At 37.9% G+C, this 15,687-nt stretch overlaps 1 protein-coding gene across 2 annotated transcripts in view; it reads left to right on the forward strand.

The window, feature by feature from the left end:
- Kif20b (kinesin family member 20B) overlaps positions 1-15,687 on the forward strand; it is a 54,090-nt gene that overhangs the window by 34,280 nt on the left and 4,123 nt on the right. For both annotated transcript variants that reach the window (XM_005352169.3, XM_013348109.2), the window contains exons 23-30: positions 774-899; positions 2,142-2,269; positions 3,363-3,518; positions 6,444-6,620; positions 9,528-9,635; positions 12,310-12,507; positions 14,128-14,229; positions 14,575-14,725. In XM_005352169.3, the coding sequence (XP_005352226.1) occupies positions 774-899; positions 2,142-2,269; positions 3,363-3,518; positions 6,444-6,620; positions 9,528-9,635; positions 12,310-12,507; positions 14,128-14,229; positions 14,575-14,725 (1,146 nt within the window). The remainder of the gene's footprint in view (positions 1-773; positions 900-2,141; positions 2,270-3,362; positions 3,519-6,443; positions 6,621-9,527; positions 9,636-12,309; positions 12,508-14,127; positions 14,230-14,574; positions 14,726-15,687) is intronic.

A 15,687-nucleotide genomic window follows, 5' to 3' on the forward strand; every position in this document is an offset into this window, starting at 1 on the left:
CTCTCCCTTCCCTCCCCAAGGCCAGTTTGGGCTACCATTATATATTTGGATGTGTGGCCTTCCACTGGAGCAAAGCAGACTTCCCAGGGATGATAGGATCCTCTAAGAGAAAGCTGACCTTTCTTTCCCAGCAGGTAACCGTTGCCAGTAGCTTTTCAGCTGTGGGTGGGACACTGTGCCCAGTTTCCCTCTCTGTGCTGGGATTTGGTCTGACTTGGTTTTGCACAGGTCTTTTACATGATGGCACTGCTGCAGGTTGGGGATGTGTCTGCACTTCCTGGCTTCCTGTTCCTTCCTTTAGTACATTATCTTTGTACCATTATTGAAAAATAAATCAACTGTAAATGTGATGATTTATTTTCTGGTCTTTCATTTCTGATTTTTGATCCATTTGTCTTCATGTTAGCATGCCAGTATTATGGCAACATTGTGATGTGTTTTCAAATTGGGAAATGTGGGGCCACTCATTTTTGTGTCTCATTTGTAAAAATGTTTTGACTCTGGTGCTGCGTATTGCCGCATGAGTTTTAGGATCAGTCTGTTCACATCTATATAACAGCCATGTGCAATTGTGATTGTGTAAAATCTGTTCCAGTTGGGAAGACTGCTATTTAACAAAGTCTTTCATTAATGTTGGATATACTTTTGTATTTAGGTTTTTAAGTTTCAGTATTTTCATTGTACACATTTCTGAATTGTTCTTTATTAAAATTATTTGAGTTCTTTGTGATATTTTGAATTGAACTGTTGACAGTTTTTTTTTTCTCAAACAGACCTCAGTGCTAAAGAGAAGGTGATTGAAGACATGCGATTGACACTAGAAGAGCAAGAACAAACTCAGGTAGAACAAGACCGAGTGCTGGAAGCCAAGTTAGAAGAAGCTGATTGTCTAGCCAAGGGTAAAGTGAGACTGCTCTCAAAACTTACTTTCTTGCTTTAATTTTCCTTGATTTTTTTCCTTTTCAAAAATAGTGTAAAGTTTATAATAATACACTATTTTTGACCGCCCTTTCCACTGTTATGAAAATTATTGTCTGAGTAAAATTGTATATCATAAAAAAACAAAAATACTCTGTAATGGGACTGGAGAGAAGACTCAGTGATTAAGAGCACTTGGAACTCTTTCAGGGTTCCAGTTCCTTACACCAACATGGTGGCTTACAACCAGCCATCTGTATCTTTAGTTTCAGGAGATTCAGTACCTCTTTTGATCACTCCTCATCCACATAAAATAAAAAAGAATTCTACAGAGAAAAAGCAAGCTTTGATTGATTTGTATCTGCAAGCTTTTAACATTAATTTGTTAATCTCACTAAGTATTGATTCCATTGTTAACACCATCCATTTTTCTAGCATGTATAGAAAATTACAATACTTACTATTAATTAAGCTAATCATAGTCTGGTACAAAAGGGAAGAAATGTATATGCTTATTTTTATGACAGTTTTTACATGTAATTTTGTACATTTGCTATGTTAGTCTAATTACCTGCATCTGTGAAGTGTGCTTGATAATGACTGGCATGTGGCGTGTTTGTAGTTGCACATAGTGTTATGATAATGTGAGAGTACTCTGAACCCTTGGAGTGTGCTGGTAGATGAAGTTCTACTTTCCTAGTCATTTTCATAGATAAAATTTTTCTTTCTTGAGCGCTTGAAGAATTGTATCATAATTTCAGATTAAAATAAATGTATGCTCAGTACTTAATAATCTTTGGGCACATGAGAAATCCCTGTAGTTTCTCTTCACTAAGGATTTGGTGAGGGTAACTGCAGAGATGGCTCAGATGTTAAGAACATTTTTTGTACTTGTCGAGGTACTTTGGTTCCCAGTACCCATGTAGTAGCTTACAACTATCAGTAACTCTAAGTCCAGGGGATCTGATGCTCTCTTCTGACTTCCTTGTGTACCATGCATATGTGATACATATACACACATATATACGTACATGTAAAAAGAGACAAATAAAATAATCTTAAAGAATTTGGTGAGACGGCTTAAAGTCAGCTGTTAGAATAATTTTAGTCCCGTCTTGGTCTGTATTTGGTCTCTGCTTGCTTGTTTGTTTGTTTGTTTGTTTGTTTATGACCAGTCATACATATTGCTGCATTCCATAACATTGTGTGTATTTTAAAATTAGAATTGGATAAATGGAAAGAAAAATTCCAAAATCTAGAAGCCAGAAGTAGTGAAAGGTCAAATAAAGACCCTGTGGAGAACACAGACGCACTTACGAAGAAGCTCAGTAAACTTCAGGATGAGCTGCAGGTAGTAACATTTCTCTCTCTCCCTCTTTTCTGGCCATTGTATTTCTGATAAGATAACTCAGCATTTGGTATTTTATAGCTAGTTTTGTGGGGTGAAATAATACATGGTGCTTAGGAATAAAATAGAGAAGAAACTTTCAATGCACTTTGAAAATATCCTGGGGAAAATTCCCAAGACATAATTTATTATGAGCCAAAGAAATCACAGTGATTGTGCCCTCAATTTTATGTTTTATATTTGTAATTAACTTTGTGCGTGTGCGGAAGTCAGAGGACAGCTTTCAGCAGTTGTTGAGGCAGAGTCTCATTTGGGCTGCTAAGCATCTTCTTCAGACTAGCTGGTTCATTAGTTTGTGGTAATTCTTCTATCTGCCACAGGAGTGCTGGGATTGCAGATGTCTGCCACCATGTATATTTATTTTAAAGCTTGGGTTCTAGGTCTATCTTTGAGGTGGCGGGATTTTGCCGCTATTACTTTAGTCCACTCCCTGATAATGTGTATGTAATTTTCAAGTTGTCGCTAATTTTCTATTCCATTTCTTACCTAGCAAATATTGCACTGGGGAAGATGGCCATTGGGAGAATTATTTTGATTATTGGTAACTTTTCCCATATTTGATTACTGATTGGAATAGAGTTGTATATCTGAACATTGAAACATGACCATATGCTACATAAAAGAAATCTTATTTTATATTTATGGGGCTGGAGAGATGGCTCAGTGGTTAAGAGCATGGCCTGCTCTTCCAAAGGTCCCGAGTTCAATTCCCAGCAACCACATGGTGGCTCACAACCATCTATAATAAGGTCTGGTGCCCTCTTCTGAACTGAACCCTTATATTAAAAAAAAATTGCCAGGTGGTGGTGGTACACACCTTTAATCCCAGCACTCGGAAGGCAGAGGTGGGCAGATCTCTGTGAGTTCGAGGCCAGCCTGGTCTCAAAGAGCTAGTTCCAGGACAGGAACCAAAGCTACAGAGAAACCCTGTGTCGAAAAACAAAAAAACAAAATGGTAATAATGGGTAGATTGCATCAAAATATTGAAACTTACTACTTAGCCATGTGAAAATAGCTTTTATCATCTTTACTTTAGGAATCTGAAGAGAAATATCAAGCTGATAGAAAGAAGTGGTTAGAAGAAAAGGCCATTCTTACCACTCAAGCAAAAGAAGCTGAAAATCTACGAAATAGAGAAATGAAAAAATATGCTGAAGACAGGGAGCGCTGTTTAAAGCTGCAGATTGAAGTGGTTGGTAGCACTGATGCTTAAATATAGTTCATCTTTTTCCTTGGTTTGTTAAAGCTACTCTAATTCTTTTTGTGGGCAGGTTGTCCTTTTGTAAGGTATCCCCTTCCCATTTGACCATGACTTCACTCTTATGTTTCCCCATGTTGGTCCTGGAATGGAGTCTGGCAAATTTCTTAACCGCTGAAACTGCTGAACATCTCTCCAACCCTATAGTGAAAGTTCTCATTTAAAAGTCTGGTAGAATTCAGTTTTGAATTCATCTGGATTTGGGAGTTTTTAGTTGGGAAACTATATTATTGCTCAACTCTTATTGCTCAGTATATATTATGCTTATTTTATTTAAATTGTTTTATTGTCTTCCTATTTTAGTGATGTTTATTGTATTATCTACCTTTTCAACTTAAAATTTTCTCTTTTGAATTTGTTATCTTTCCTCTGTTTTGGTCAATTAGCTGAGGGTTTGCCAGTCTTGTTTATGTTGTCTACTCGGGTTGGATTGGCACCCTTCCCTCTTTTCTTAACCCCTCCTTCCTTCCTTCTTTCCCCACCTTTCTCCGTCTTTTCTTTAACTAGTGAATGGTTTCTTTTATTTTTTCAGGATAGTTTATCTATTTAGTGACTATGTACACCTGCAATGTGTGTGTGTATTTGTACACGCCATAGCACTGTGTGGAAGACTGAGGGCATCAGTTCCCTACTTCTGCAGTGTAGATTCTGGAGTTTGAACTCAGGTGTCAGACTTTGCAGACCTCCTGAGTTGTCTCGCAGCCTCAGTTTTTCCAAGACCTCAATATCTATCATTGAGTTTTGAGATTTCTTTCATTTATTTTTCTATTTTTATGTTGGAAATTAACGTTAGGGCCTTACACATGACATTCTGAATAGGATAAGATAAAGTCTCAAAGTAGTTTTAATTTGCATTTCCTCAAGTGTAGTGACCTTGCCTGATACTAATCCTAGTCTGAACTATAGGTGTTCTTTCCCCAGTTAGCAGCTTGCAGTTTTACTGTTGAAGCTGTCTTTCACAGGCTGTGCAGCAGATCCCATTCATGCCTCTAGGCAATCTTTTATTGTTCTTCTTGATGATCTTCACTGATCAAGTTGCTAATCTCATACTTTTGGATAAGTCCTTCACTGGTAGTGTTGGTTGATACTGGTCACACTCCTGAGTGGTCCTTGATGGTTGGAGTCCTCTAACCACTGTCTGGATTTCACTGCAGGTGATGGTTCAGACCACATTTTATCTTGCTGAATACTGTGGTTTTCTGATTTAAAGTTCTTTTCTTCTGATTAACAGTGTCCTGTAAGCCATGTTTCAGGGCGTAGCTTGTGACACTTTCTCTGGGTTCCCAGGGTGTACTTCAGAGAGGACATAGAGTGGTCAAGCTGCAGACTTCATAGGACTTTTTAAAACTCTTTTTCTTTACTGCTCTGGTGATATGCCAAGAGGAAAAGGTTTTACCACTGCCTCCCTTCCTTTGGTAATGCTATTGATGTGTTTCACGGGACTTTTGACTCCTTTTTCTCCTTTTTAAAGTGCTTGTTCTAGAAAGTGCAAAGTGTCTGAGGCTCTTCTCAGTTGTGGTTCTGGCCCTCTGGCTGCATTCTCTCTCCCTGGAAGAAAACACCTTATAGTGGGCTCTGGACCTTGTTCTGTTCTGCAAAGGTTCCTATTTTCTTTGCAATTAAAACTAGAAACATTCAGTGTTAACATACCTTTCTCTCTCTCTCTTGTTCTATAAGAAGTATTTGTGAATGTTTTTATTTTGGGGGAAGGATAGCAGGCTGTGTGGCACATTCTTTTTTTTTTTTTCAAGACAGGGTTTCTCTGTAGCTTTGGAGCCTGTTCTGGAACTAGCTCTTGTAGATCAGGCTGGCCTTGAACTCAACAGAGATCTGCTGCCTCTACCCTCAACCTCCAGTTGGAATTAAAGGCTGGTCCACCACTGCCCGAACTTAATTTACCTCTTAATCATAGCTGCTTCCACTGTCTCCAGTTTAGTCCCTGCAGATGCTAGCAGTTTCCACGTTTAGATTTTTCATGTTTTCTTTCTTGTTTGAACTTACTACAAATTACTTAATGTTAAATGTTCATTTTTCTTCTAGGTAATTTTTTTTTTGTTATTTTCATTTTATGAGTATAGGTATTCTTCATGTATATCTGTGTACTGTATGTCTGTATCTGGTACCTGCAGAGGCCACAGAGTGTTTTGCATCCCCTTAAACTAGAGTTATAGATGGTCATGAGCTATCCTGTGAGTGCTGGACATTGGAACCCTTGTCCTCTAGAAGAGCAGCCAGTGCTCTTAACTGCTGAGCTGTCTGTTCAGCTTTTTATATTATTTTTCTATGTTCAGTAACTGTCAGTTGTGACATTTGTTTTGCTGTAATTTTCTTCTTTTAGTATTTGAATATTGTTGGAAATGTTTTGAGATGCTATAGCTATAATTATTTATTAAAAGGAATTGCCAGGAATCTGATTCTTTTGAAGGCGAGCTAAAAACAAATATGGTATTTAGATATTCATTTATTTTGAGTCAAGGTCTCATTATGTAGCTTTGGACAGCCTGGAATTCACTATGTAGACCAGGCTAGCCAGGGACACTCAGAGATCCTACCTGCTTATGCTCAGGATTATCCTAATTCTGAGTGTTAGGATTAAAGATGTAGGCCACCACTCTTAACATGAGTATTTAATAAATAAAATGTTATTTTATAAGCATTTTATCTACACACAAATGCATAGTATATTCTATACTCAACATGTTATATTTAATGCAAAAGCATTCTTAGATTCATTATAAAAATTTATGTTAAAAGTTTTAGATTAATTGTTTAAGTTAGGGACCAAGGTGATGGGTTCCATTTTTGGTATTTTCTTGCCTACATCATTATACTTCACTATTGTTTGTGCTTGTTGACTAGGAAACCCTGACAGCACAACTGGCAGAGAAAACTGGTGACCTTCAGAAGTGGAGAGAGGAGCGGGACCAGCTGGTCACTGCTGTCGAGGCGCAGATGAAGGCGCTGCTCTCCAGCAGCAAGCACAAGGACGAGGAAATCCAGCAACTGAAAAGGGCTGCAGCAGAGAACTTGGGGCCAGTCAGTGCACTCACTCCTTCTATACTTCCTTGTTTAGATAATACTTCTTTAAAATTACTTCTCAACTTATTTACTCACTACATCAGGAAGAACCAAAAGCTTGAACATTTTTGATACCATTTTTCATGGTTTTTGAATTTTCAGGTTTATTATTATAGTTGATTCATCAATGACCAAAACATAACATCTTTTTCTCAATAGCTTGTTCATGCTTCCCAGATTAAAATAGTTAGGAAGTTTGCAATTTAGCATTATCTTAATCCTCATCCTGGAATTGTAGAAATGTAGTTGAGCTTGAAGTTTTAGTGACACTTAAGTAATTGGACCTACCCTTAATTAAATTTAATTAATTAAAGCCAACTTGAGGTGGTTTCAGTTTAGCTTTAGCTGTCCTGGAACTCAGAGATATACCCGTCATTGCTGAGATTAAAGGCATGTACCACCAATGCACCCAGTCTAGCCAACTCTTAGTTTAGTATGTGAAGATACAAAATGTTTTTAAAGTAAGTCTAGTGATGGGGAGGCATTGTGAGTTGTAGGTGGTGTTGAAAATCCTAAATGGATTGTTCTTTTGTGGATAAGCGACATTCTGATAAACAGAGTCGGGGCATATTTGAAGGTAGACTTTCTGAATGAATAAGTCTGGGGAATGTGTAGCTCGGTGGAAGGCTTGACGCGTGTGTACAAAGTTCTGGATTCAGTTCAAAGTACTGCAGAACAAGCAAATCTGCTGTTCTAGTCAGGCATGGTTGTGCATACCAGAGTTCTTGGCATTTTAGAAACTGAGGTGGAAGGATTGCAAGATCAAGGCTTGCCTGGGTTATAGAACCAGATTTTATGCATGTGGTGTATATGTTTATGTGTGTTATGCATTAAATCACTTAGTGATTATTAGAAAAGATCATTAGGAAAAACCTTCCTATAAAAAGAGGTAGTATCATGCTAATAAACTATATAATATTATACTGTATAATATATTAACACAGATAGGAAGTTAGAAAAGCTAGGTGTTGAGTGCTAATCACTAACTATGACTATGGGATCCTTGTGGGAAATACTGGAGCATTTCTCAGCTATCTAAAATGAGTAATGTACCAGGTATGGTGCACAATCCTGGAGCTCGGGGAGAAGGGGCAGGGAGAGGTGGATTTATGTGAGTTTGAGGCTAGCCTGGTCTGCATAGCAAACTCCAGGCCTGGCAGGGTTGCATAGTGAGACTTTACGTCAAAATAGATAAACTAATCAATAAGATAGGGATCACTGTCTCTTAGACTCAAGAAATTAGTACAGTTCGTATCACCCAGGAAGCCAGTATTGTCTCGTGAGTTTCTGTCCTCTTTGTGAATGCAGTGGAATCTGTTAGTCGCTAGTGCTAAAGAGGTGACATGGGACATTATGATGGCTGTGCTAAGATAAGCATGAGAATTTATTAAACTAAACATGTAATATTTTGTTATGAGTCATATAAGTAAGGTTTTGGAATATCCTATTTTATAGGAAAATGTCTTGAATGGCTTTTTGGAAAAGATTTGTTACTATTTTCTCTTTCTATTCTTAAGGCTGTGGTTGCATTACTAAGTAGCCTCTAAGTGTTTTACTTTTTTATTTTACAGATATTTATTTATTTTTTAGTGTTTGTGTGTGTGCACACACACGCACATACAGACCACAGTATGTTTGTGGAGGTCAGAGGATAACCATAGGACCCTCTACTGTGTAGATTATGGGATCAAACTTAACGTCAGTCTGTTATGGCTTGGTGGTATGAGTCTTTACTTGCTAAACCATATAGTTTTTCAAGAATTGTTTTATGGAAGATTGAGGGTCTATTTCCAGCTAAGTTCTGTCTCTGCCGTTTAACACAGTTAGGTCTGTCACTGTTCAGAAAATAGAGGTCATGCAGAGACAAATCCACACTTATTGCATAGGTCAGAAGATAACCTTGGGGTCCTGTTTCTTTCCTTTTAGTATGGCTTCCAAAGATATTAGGCTAAGAGGCCTGAGATGCAGTAGTTTTCACCTGCTGTACCACCTTATCAGGCCTGGGGTTTTTTTTTTGTTGTTGTTTTTTTTTTTTTTGCATTTTGAGGTATCTGTTGTAATAAGAGCGGCGGGGTTGCTTACCCGGCACCCGGCTGCCCCCACGGCTAGCTTTACCCGAAATAATTACACGGACACTGTATTCTTTTAATCACTGCTTGGCCCATTTCTATCTAGCCTTTTCTCAGCTAACTCTTGCACCTGGACTAGCCCATCTCTAATAATCTGCTGTAGCCTACAAGGTGGTTTACCAGGGAGATTCTAGCCTACGTCCATCCTGGGTCGGAGCTTCATCGCATGCGTCTCAGAAAGCAGAGCTATCCCCACATCCGCCCTGGAGCATGGCGTCTCTGCTCCAGACAGCAGAGCTGTCGAGTCTGAGCTCACTTCCTCTTCCTCCCAGCATTCTGTTCTGTTTACTCCACCCACCTATGTTCTAAGCTATGAGCCCAAGCAGTTTGTTTATTACTTAACGAATGAAATCAACAGATTGATATATGACACTCCCACATCAGTAGGGTCTTACTATGACCTTGAACTTTTGATCCTCCTGCTCCAGTCTCCTGAATGCAGATCACAACCATTTACTGCTATGTCCTGCTAAAAGTGACTCTTTCAAACTTAGCTAGACAGTCAGAACAAGTAGAATGGCAAGTGGATTTAGTTTTTCAAATCTCATCTGTGTCTGACTCACAAAAGGCTGGTAAGATGTCCAGCCTTTCCCTAGTCTAAAGGTGAAAATGTTGAAGAAATGAAAAGTGGTTTATTGAAGTTTGCATTTCTAATAATTAGTCTGTACAAGTCGTAATTTTTGAAATTCTATGATATGTGTTTATTTTCATATTAAAAATGATTTTCTTATTTCAGGAAAAACAAACCACGAATGTCAAGCCTGAACATAATGGTTCATTTGATCTTGGTGGAGTTGAAACTGAACCTCAAGCAAGTTTTGAAATTTCTAGGAATGCAGCAGAGGTTGGTAATCAATAATACCACCAGTTCTTTGCTCTCTTTACCTGGTATTCATCTGCACTTACACGTATAATGTAATCAAACAGGTACCTTGCTACATTATTAGCTATGTGTATACTCAGCTATGTGAAGGAAATGTAGAGGCTCTTGAGAAATTAGACCCCCAAATTACATTTATCTTATTTACTTAATTATTTTTAGTTTAAAGTCTTTTTTTGGATGGGCAGTATGCTTGCCACACAGCACATGTGGGGGTCAGAGAACAGCTTGGTAAAGCTGATTCTCTTTTGCCACCTTTATGTAGTCTGTGGTGACCAAGCTCAGATCATCTCACTGGCTTTTATTCCTCTTTAGAGTGTTATTGATGGTCAGAAATAGACCATCTCATAAAAGATACAATAAAGGTCATTATTTGTTTTCATTTCAAAACTTTCTTTTGAAATTGTATCCATTGTAGTAAATATCACCAACCTAATAGCCACATGAACTCACTGCATTTTTTTTTTATTGTGTTTAGGGTTTTGTGTTTAAGATAGAATTCCTCAAATTGGATTACTGAATTCATAAATATTCTATGATACCTAAAATAGTTTAATTATTTCAAAATTTCTTCTTTACACACTTAATACAGTTACTTAGCATTGGGAATTTTGAGACATAATTGCCATCAGCAAGGAGTTAGGAATATTGGAGACAAGTTCCTATTAGAGAGTGATGATACTCATGAGGGAGCTTTAGAAGGAACCCCAAGGTACATTGTGTTTTGCCTGGGATATTGTGGGGGTGGATTAGAGAACATGATATCATACTGTGCTTGCGGGAGAAATGAAGCTTAGAAACTAGAGAATGAGAGAGATTTTAATTCTCGGAAAATTACACGCTGGTTTTCTCTTGTATTCTAGTCTTGATTTTAGTGACTAATACAAATAAGAGTTTGCGAAACAGTTTGAAGTTGATCCATACAGCAGCTTTTTAGATTATTTTTTATTTTATGTGTATGGGTGTTTTGTCTGTGTGTATATCTGTGTACCATGTGCATGACTGGGGCCCACAGAGGTTAGAAGAGCCCCTGGAATGGGGTTTACAGCTGTGAGGCACCATGTGGGTACTGGGCATCAAACCTGAGCCCTCTGAAAGAACAAATACCCTTAACTGTTGGACACCTATTCAGCCCTGTATAGACAGTGTCCATTTTTTTTTAAGTTTGTTTTTGTGGTGACATTTCTATATGGACATCATTATACTTTGTCCCCCCCCCCCCCCCCCAAAAAAGCCTTTTCCATTCTTTCTGCTCTTCTCCTTCTGGTCACATGTCATAAGCATTTGGGGAGGTGACTTTTTGTCATGGTTCAGCCACAATGGGCTCATATGTTTCAGGGTAGGGGCATGTGGATAGAAACATCAGGTAGGATGAACAGAGACATGAAAGAAACACAGAGACACAGGACAGTACCGAGAGGGCACTCAGTGGATACTGAATACTGAATCCACCCATGTTCCAGTTTTCATATGCTTTTATTTTATACCCCAATACAAAGGGGGTGCTGAGAAGGCAAAAGATTGCTTTATATAACACAAAGGACAACCAGAACATTTGCTTGCTTCAATGCTTGAGACATAAAACCATTGTTTCCTGAGTAAAACTTTTGATGTTTTGGGCAGGACATGCAGCAAACACACCCTAGACCAAGTATCCTGTAGGCAGCCACTCCCTATGTCAAACCTCCTATCTTAAAAGAAGGAGCAGGAATAGGCTTGAATTCTCCGACCTTTGGTCAGGGAGGAGAGGATCCACCTCTATGGGCCATCTTAATATCCAAAACACCAAGTGACCACACCCTAGGTCAGGGTGTGTAGAAGTACCTGTTGTTAACTTTGAAAGAACAAAAATAAGCTCAAACTCTGACCTCTAGTCAAGGTGGAATAGACCTTCACAGTTACTATGATGGAACATTACTTTCTCTATAAATTTATATTCTTGTCCTAAAATCTCTTGGTTTTAGTTTCCTATTGATAATTGTAGCAGTTATTGTCTATCTCATGGTTTTGCAGGAGTCAAATTTGACTTTCTCTTTGGTGTAGTTTTACTGTTTGTGTGAAATCTGTCAATGAGGTTGAAAGCCCAAGTGACTCATTTTGTATAGTAATAATTGAAAAGATGTATGTGTGACCTCTGCTTATAGCCTGACCTTATACTATAGTGGCTGGGTTTGGATTTGGGACATTTTCAATAGGAAAAGTATCCTGAAAACTTCCCAAGTGGTCAAGGGAGCAGGATGCAAGTGATGGTGCTTCCTGTGATTGTACGTTACCATCACGTCTAGTAGCCATGGGAATCATCAAAGAGAAGGAGAAATAAAAGACTCCTTTTTTAAATGGAAAAAGTAAAAAAGAATTTGTTGCTAGAGTTAAATCTGTTGTAATTTGAGTGCTTGTTTGAAATACCAAATTCTTCCTTGGAGGTTCTGACTTGGCAGGTTTTGTAATGAGATCCAATAATCCTTTAAATATAAAGCTCTTAGGTTCATAAAAATTTGGGTAATGCATGGTCCTTTATCTTTCTCAAGTCATTGTCTTGGATAACTTTCAATTAATTTGAGAAAATTAATTCTTTGTCATTTATAAATCCATGTTAGAAAAATAAATGACCCTTTCCATTTTTTTTTCTTTTTGGTAGGGTGGATCAGTAGTTCTCGACTCTTGTGAAGTGTCAACAGAAAATGTGCAAAGCACGCGATTTCCAAAACCTGAACTGGAGATTCAGTTTACACCTTTGCAGCCAAACAGAATGGAAGTGAAGCACCCTGGCTGTGCTACACCTGTCACAATTAAGATTCCCAAGGCACGGAAGAGGAAAAGTAATGAAATGGAGGAGGTATAGTTACCTGATGGGTGAACTTAGCAAGTAAATATTGTTATTAGGCTCAGTTGTTGTTATAGTTAAGTCTGCTGCGCGTTCTAGAGACCCATCATCACAACTTATGGATGTTTAGAAATGATACAAGAGCTTCATAGTCCTCAGAAAGCTGTGCTTACTACTTCGTTCCTTACTTCGTCTCATCCGTAGTAGGTCAGATAATGTGAATTTTACCAGACACTTACTTTAGTATACTGGTTTATACCATACTAGTTAGATTACCTTCAGTGGGATGGGAAATGTTTGAGAAAGAAATTAGAGAAATTAAAATGACAGACTAGCTTGATCAGTGTCTTTGCCATTTAACTAAATCTTAAGTCTATAATCATGGGAAGTTTTGGAAAATAAATTCTTTTTCCATCAGCCAGTATTAGGATTTGGATCTTCATGTAGTAGTGGTAAAGGTTTTATAACTTGTTAGTGCAACTCCTTGGTGGTAGGGCTGCCAGACTTGGTATTGCATCTTAGCCACATTGGTGTGGTGAGTCACTCTGATCCTCAGTTTGCTTCAAAGTAGCATATGAGTGCTTTCTCCCTTTCTGTTAGAGGCACATAATAGATGGTATTTACCTTAAAGTTACCTGTTTTAAGCTTAAAATGTTTGACCAAAAAAAATTCTCCAACTTTCCTGTACTTCTTTTTTTCTTTTTTTCTTTTTTTTTTTTGGTTTTTCGAGACGGTTTTTCTGTGGCTTTGGAGCCTGTTCTGGAACTAGCTCTTGTAGACCAGGCTGGTCTCGAACTCACAGAGATCCGCCTGCCTCTGCCTCCCTAGTACTGGGATTAAAGGCGTGAGCCACCATCGCCCGGCTCCTGGACTTCTTTAAAGAGTGGTGTGTTTTCACGCTACTAGAAGAGCAAAATTAGTAGTTCCCATTCGTGGCTGTCAGGTAATACATTCCCTGAGTGGGTATTAGTGAGCATAGCTTCTCTGTGATACCTGGAGTGCCTTGAGTCTTAGTGGTTAGCTTTCTGAAGACATCTGTGTGCTTACTTATTTTATAGACATATTTTGATTATGATTAAAATATTTGAATGTCATCATCTTCTGAGCTACATTGATTTTTTTTTTCTTGATACATTTTTTTTCCCTAGCATTCAGAAGGGAAAGCTGAAATACAATTTATTTATTTCCCTGGTATATATTCTTCATGTGTATCTCAGAAAAGATTTTCTGATTGTTGTAGTTTTGTAATGTTGAAATATGAAATGTTATCTGATTTTGTTACATCTTCATTGTTATAATAAATCTGCCCTTTGGCACTTGGGAAAATCTGTTCAGCAGTACTATAAAAGTGCTGTATTCTGCTCCAGTAAATACTCCCAGAAGCTCTTTACTGCACTCTCCAAATAACATGGTCCAGTTGCCATCTTTTTTTTTTTTTTTTTTGCTTCCCGTGATTACTCTTCAACTTTCCATGCTACATCTTCTAACATTGGCATTAATTTTTGATCTCAAACTGCCTCGATTTAAGAAAAACTATCCTAATTACTAATGTAGCATTTATAGACAAATCTTTTGGAGTCTAAAGAAATTATTATCCAGAAAGTAAACAGTGCTGAAATTTATTACTTCTAGGACTTGGTGAAATGTGAAAATAAGAAGAATTCTACACCCAGAAATAATGTACAGTTCTCTGCTTCAGAACATAGAAATTCTTCTTTGAAAAAGGATCAAAAGGTTTGTCCTTGCTCTAGTTAACGTCTCTGTAGTTTACTTGATAAAGTGGGGGTATAGGGTATATGATAGTAGTTTTCCAAAATTTTGTTGTGTCCATTTACAACTCAATTTATCTTCCATTCATACACGTGGAATTAACATTTGGATACACCTTTAGCATTTGCCCACTTGGGCATTTCTTCCTGTGTCACTTCTGCTTGCTCTAGCATCAGACTCACTATGCAGTTGCTTAGCCCTTTGATCTTAACACACAAACTTAATCCCAAGTTCCTTTATTTAACTGTGGCAATAACTGTTTGCATGTAACGTTTTTTATTATTAGTGACAGAAAGTATTTTTTCTTAGGTTTCCTTGCATCCATCATCGAAGAAAACATATTCTTTACGGAGCCAGGCACCTACAGTTAGTGCAGATATGACCTCTAAAAAAAGAGAGGGAACACTACAGAAATTTGGAGACTTCTTGCAACATTCTCCAACAATTCTTCAATCCAAAGGTTTGTGGAAAAGTTAAATGGCCTTTTTAATGCACATAGGGTGCTTTCTGTTGCCTAGTTGCATGTGCTCTGGTCTAATGCCTAGAGCAGGCAGCCGTTGTCTTATCCTAGATACTGTGGGAAAAGTCAGATGAAAAGATGGTGTTCCTAGTGTTCACTATGTATTGGAGTAGAAAGGCTCACATTTAAGTAATTATTCAGATAGAGCAAGCTGTTTAATATGGCAGAGGTAAGATAAAGTGGTTGGATACTATGGAGAAGAGAGAAAACCTCCATCATAATAATGAGGAATTCTGGGAAACTTTAGGAAGGAAGTGGGATGTGGGCATAGAAATATAGAATTGTACCCTTTGACCCTATGAAAGTAATCACTGTTAGTATTGTATGTCCTTGTGATGATTTTGTTTTTTCTTACATACCTGTAAATATTAACTATCCACATATATATCATACCAACTTAGAGGAAAGGGTTTATTTACTTATAATTTGATATCACAGCACATCATTGAAGGATGTTAGGGCAGGAACTCATGCAGAGACCCATGGAGTAACAGTGACCTATACAGTGGACATGTTGTATAATGTCTTTGTTGAAATATGTATTATGTATTTCTGTATATATGCAGATGTGTATTCATTAGAGGGCATAGTTTTAATGCTGGTAGAATAGAGAACAGTATAAAATATACATGTAATTCTAGGTAGAGGAGAGTGTGTGGAGAGGTTTTGTTGGATTATCTGAGTGGCAGCAATAAGATAAATTAGAGACCAGAAGTGGGGGAGATGGGAAAGTAAAGGAAGGCTAAAATCATAGTTGAATTGAAACAGAGAGTGCTTTGTCAAGGCTAACTGTAGGTTGTCAAACTTTATTTTTTTTTTGGTTTTTCGAGACAGGGTTTCTCTGTGGCTTTGGAGCATGTCCTGGAACTAGCTCTGTAGACCAGGCTGGTCTCGAACTCACA

Source organism: Microtus ochrogaster, chromosome 8 (genome assembly GCF_000317375.1).
Source record: "Microtus ochrogaster isolate Prairie Vole_2 chromosome 8, MicOch1.0, whole genome shotgun sequence".
In the NCBI taxonomy this organism is placed as follows: domain Eukaryota; kingdom Metazoa; phylum Chordata; class Mammalia; order Rodentia; family Cricetidae; genus Microtus; species Microtus ochrogaster.